At 73.3% G+C, this 4,156-nt stretch overlaps 1 protein-coding gene across 1 annotated transcript; it reads right to left on the bottom strand.

Annotated features, from left to right (window-relative positions):
* Positions 1-705: 705 nt before the first annotated feature.
* Positions 706-3,049, bottom strand: MICPUCDRAFT_66789 (uncharacterized protein; the record flags this gene model as incomplete). Its single annotated transcript, XM_003062762.1, has 1 exon — positions 706-3,049. A coding segment is annotated over one exon (2,344 nt), but the record flags the coding sequence as incomplete, so codon positions are not given.
* Between the last annotated feature and the right edge of the window lie 1,107 nt (positions 3,050-4,156).

Here is a 4,156-nt window from a genome sequence, read left to right as displayed (position 1 = left end):
CGCGTTCCAGCTGGCCGTTCCTCGGGCGTCGCTCCCCTCGCCTCTGTCCTCCTTCTCCTCCTTCGTCGTCGCCATCTCGCGAGCCTTCATCAGTACCCCGCCTCGCACCGCCGCCGCCGCCGCCGCCGCGCGCGTTCGCGTTCTCCTTCTCCGTCGCGTTCGAATCCCCGGAGCCCTCCGACGATCCCTCGCTCGCGGCTCGATCCGAAGACGGCGACGTCGTCGCGTCCGCGTCCGCGTTCGCGTTCGCGCTCGCCGCGGCCACGGCCGTCGCGGCGGGCGCCGCCGCGGTCTTCGTCGTCTTCAGCGCGTCGACGCCGGAGCCCGCGCCCCACGCGCCGACGAGGTTCGTGGGGCGCGACGGCGGCGCCGCCGCCGCCGCCGGGGCAGCCGGCGCGGCGACGCGTTCTTCTTCCGATCTCTTCGACGGCTCCGCGGCGTTGGGTTCCTGTTTCTTCGGCGCGCGCGGGGGCGTGGACGTCGGAGGTTTCTTCGGCGGCGCCGCGGCCAGGGACGCCCACACCCCTTTCGGCGGCGCGGGGGCCGCCTTCTCCCGCGCCGCCGCGTTCGCCGCGTTCGACGCTGCCGCGACGGCTTTCTCCGCCGGAATCGCGGGTGACGCGGTCCGCGACGGCGCCTCGCTCGTCTGGTCCGACCCCCCGCCCTCCGACGACGGCTTCGACGGAGGCTCGCGCGCGATGATGTCCAGCGGCGCGGACCCTCTCGGCCCCCACTTCGGCGCGCACGCCGCCGGCGTCGGCGCCGGCGAACGCGTCCTCTTCGGCGGCGCGGGAGGGCGCGACGTCGCCGTCGCCGCTCCGACCGGCGGCGGGCCCGGCGGAAGCGGCGGAGCGTCCACCGCAGTCTTCACGAGCTTGCTCCAGTTCCCGATCCGGTCCTCGCTGCGCCGTCCCCCTCCCCCGCGCTCCGCCGCGGACGACGAATCCGACGCGTCCGATCGATCCGAACGGCTCCCCCATGAGTCCCGTCGCTCGTGCCGCGGCTTCCCGCCCTTCCCGCCGTGCTGATGCTGGTGCCGTCGCGCGGGCGGCGGGCCCGGAGGCGGGCCCGGCGGTGGCGGCGGCTGCCCTGGAAGATGGAACGACGCGCCCCCGTTCCACGACCCGGTGCGGTGATGCCCCGGCCGCACGCGCGGCGGCGGCGGCGGCGGCGGCGGCGCGTGCTTCGCGAACCCCGCGTGCGCCCGCCCGCGAGGATCTCGCCCGCCGCCGCCGTGCGGCGCGGTTCCGGACATCTGCGTGAACCGCCGCTGCATCGCGAGGTGGTGGTAGTGCCTGCCAAACTCCAGGTGACGCCAGATGCTCTCGAGATCTCCGGTGAAGACGTCTCTCGGGGCGTCTTCTTCCTCCTCCTCCGCCGCCGCCGCGATCGTCGCCGTCTTCGTCTTGACCCTCGGACCCGCCTTACGCTTCGGCGTCACCGCGGGCGGCGGCATCGCCGGCGCGGGCGGCCGCGGCATCGGCGCGGGCGGCTCCGGGAAGAACGTCGGGCAGCTCATCTCGCGCCGCATGCGCTCTGGGTTGTGCCGCCACGGCGGCGGCGGCGGCGGCGGCGGCGGCGGCGGCGGGCGCTTCACCATCGCCGCGACTTGCTCCACGCCGGCGACGCGCGTCGAGTCCGTGTCCACCTCGGACGATCGCCGGGGTTTATGATCACTCTGGGAAGGGAGTCCCGCGGCGCCGTGGCCCATCGGGCACCCCCCGCGCTGGCCCGCGCGCGCCGCCGCCTCCGCGCGTCGCATCGCCTCGATCTCCCCGCTCGGGAGCGAGTCCCACCGCCCCCAGAACGGCCCTCGCTCTTCCTCGTGCAGGTCCTGCGTCTGCACGACGGGACACCGGCTTCCGACCGCGGTGCCGCGCTCCGGCGACGACGGGCCGAGGTGCGGCCACGACTCCGCGGCGGCGGCGCCGTCGGAGGAGGACCCTCCGTTCCCGCCGGCGCCGCCCCTCAGGGACTTATCGAGCCGCCGCGGCTCGATGACGCCGTCCTCCTCGCCGTTCGTTCCGATCCCGCCGTCGCTCTTCTTGGACTTCCCGCTCGCGTTCGATCTCCCGCCCGCCGCCGCCGCCGCCTGCCGCGCGCGCGGCGACGACGAATGATTCAGCGGCGAATACGCCGCCGAATACGCCGCGCCGCCGCCGCCGCGTCGCCCGGGCGACGGCGACGGCGACGGCGACGCGAGCACGCTCACCGCGCCGCTCCTCAAGAACCCGCGCGTCCCCATCGGCGTCAGCGACGTCTCGTCTGGGTGCAAGCACCCGCCCGGGGTCGCCGGCGCGGACGGCAGCGGCACGTCGCGGCGATGCCGGATCGTGCACCCGAAAAAGTGCTCCAGCACGCGCACCGCGTTGAGCTCGCACGACACCCCGTCTCGCATCGCGTTCCGTAGGCTCGTCAGCTTCGCCGCGCCCAAACGCAACGCTTTCTGTATCCGCTTCGCGTTTCCCTGCGACACGGAGCGCCCGAGGTTGTTCGACGGAAGAAGAGGGTCGATCACGTTGAGGTGCTTGGGCTGCATCGCTCGGCGGTTTCCGCCGCCGCCGGGACCCGCCTGACCCTTCTCCGCGTTGATGATGGCGTCGTTGCCGTATTTATCCAGCACGCGCTTCGTAAACGCGGGCGTGAGCAGCGGCCCGCGCGCGGGCGCGTCCGCGTCGCGCACGCCCTTCTCGAGCGCGTCCAGACGCACCGGCCCGTGGATGCTCACGGCGTACGCGTCCCACTCGAAGTCGGCAAAGTACGTCAAAAACTTGTGCAAAACCTCCAGGGGCGTGGACAGCTCCTCGTGATACGCGTTTAAGACGTACAGCACCAACGTCTCGAGCGCGTACGTGGATATCAACGCGTGGTGAGCGCCGAGAACCCTCCCCTCGTAGAACCCCCACGCCTTGATGAGAATGATCGACCGCTTGAAGATTCCGTCGCGCGCGATGAACGCGTCCACCTCCTCCAGAAACCCGAGCGTCGCCAGCCCTCCGAATTGATTCGCGCTGATGTCCACGACGACGCCGTCCGCGATGCACTTCATCAGCTTCACCTCCGCGTGTATGACGTGTATCTCGCTCACCGCGAACTCGGTGTCCGATCCCGACGCGTGGCTCGCGTCCGAGCTAGCTGACGCGCGCGACGACGACGACGACGACGACGCGTCGTCCCCCGAACCCGAGCCCGAGGATCGATCGTCGGACGCGTAACCTTCGTCGCGTTCCGACGCGCGGCGGCGTCGGCGCGCCGCCGCCTCCGCCTCGGCGCGTTCGATGTGCGTCCGCAGTCTGTGCGTCCAGTCCTCCTTCCCCGGGTGCTTCAGCGGCCCGCTGCTCAGGACGTCGTGCGGACCGAGCAAACAGACGTCGATGTCGCCGTCCGGGAGGTAGGTCCGCAGCGGCACGGAACCGAACGCCGTGACGAGGACGTTTTCGTCGCGGAAGCATCCGTTCACGAGCGACGCGACGTGCGCGAAAACCGCGCGTCGTCGTCGCTCGCTCTGCCGCGTCGGCTGCAGGGAGTCGATGAGCTCGTTCACGAGCCTCGCGACGGGGCCGCGCGAGCCCCATCCCTCGCGGTCCGCGCGCGCGGAGGAGGAGGCGGAGGACGACGACGACGACGACGCCGGCGCGGGCGCGCGGCCCGCCACCGGGCAACGTCCGCCGGTGCCGCCGCCCGCGCGCGAGGTCGGCCGCCCGGGCATGCCGCCGGGGTCGACGGACGCGACGGGGGCGCTCGCGCGCGCTTCGAGCGTCTCGCGGGCGCGTCCGATGGCGCGCTCGACGCCGCCGCGCGCCCCCGCCGCGACCTCGCCGCCGCGACCTCGCCGCCGTCTCCCGCGCGAGATCTAGCTCGCGCCTTCTCTCGCGTTCTCTCCGCCCGTGCTGGCGCGAGCGCTTGAAAAGATGCGCTCCCCGCCGCGCGTCGCCGCCTCCCTCGCCGCCGCCTCTCCGCCGTCCGCGCCGCGTGCGGTCCGCGCGCGCGCTCTCGACCTCTCGCGGAGCGACCTCGCGCGTCCGACCGACGCCTCAGCGCGCTCGCGCGACCTCTGGCGTCCGCGGCGCGACGCGAAGGGTTCTCGTTATCCTCGCAGCGCTTTGAAAGATCTCAACGAGCCAGCGTCAGCGCTACGGATTTTTCCGTCTCATCG

The sequence above is a fragment of the Micromonas pusilla genome (assembly GCF_000151265.4).
Source record: "Micromonas pusilla CCMP1545 genomic scaffold MICPUCscaffold_13, whole genome shotgun sequence".
NCBI classification, from domain to species: domain Eukaryota; kingdom Viridiplantae; phylum Chlorophyta; class Mamiellophyceae; order Mamiellales; family Mamiellaceae; genus Micromonas; species Micromonas pusilla.
The sequence above is the reverse complement of the archived record's forward strand: the minus strand, read 5'-3'. Positions and strand labels throughout refer to the sequence as shown.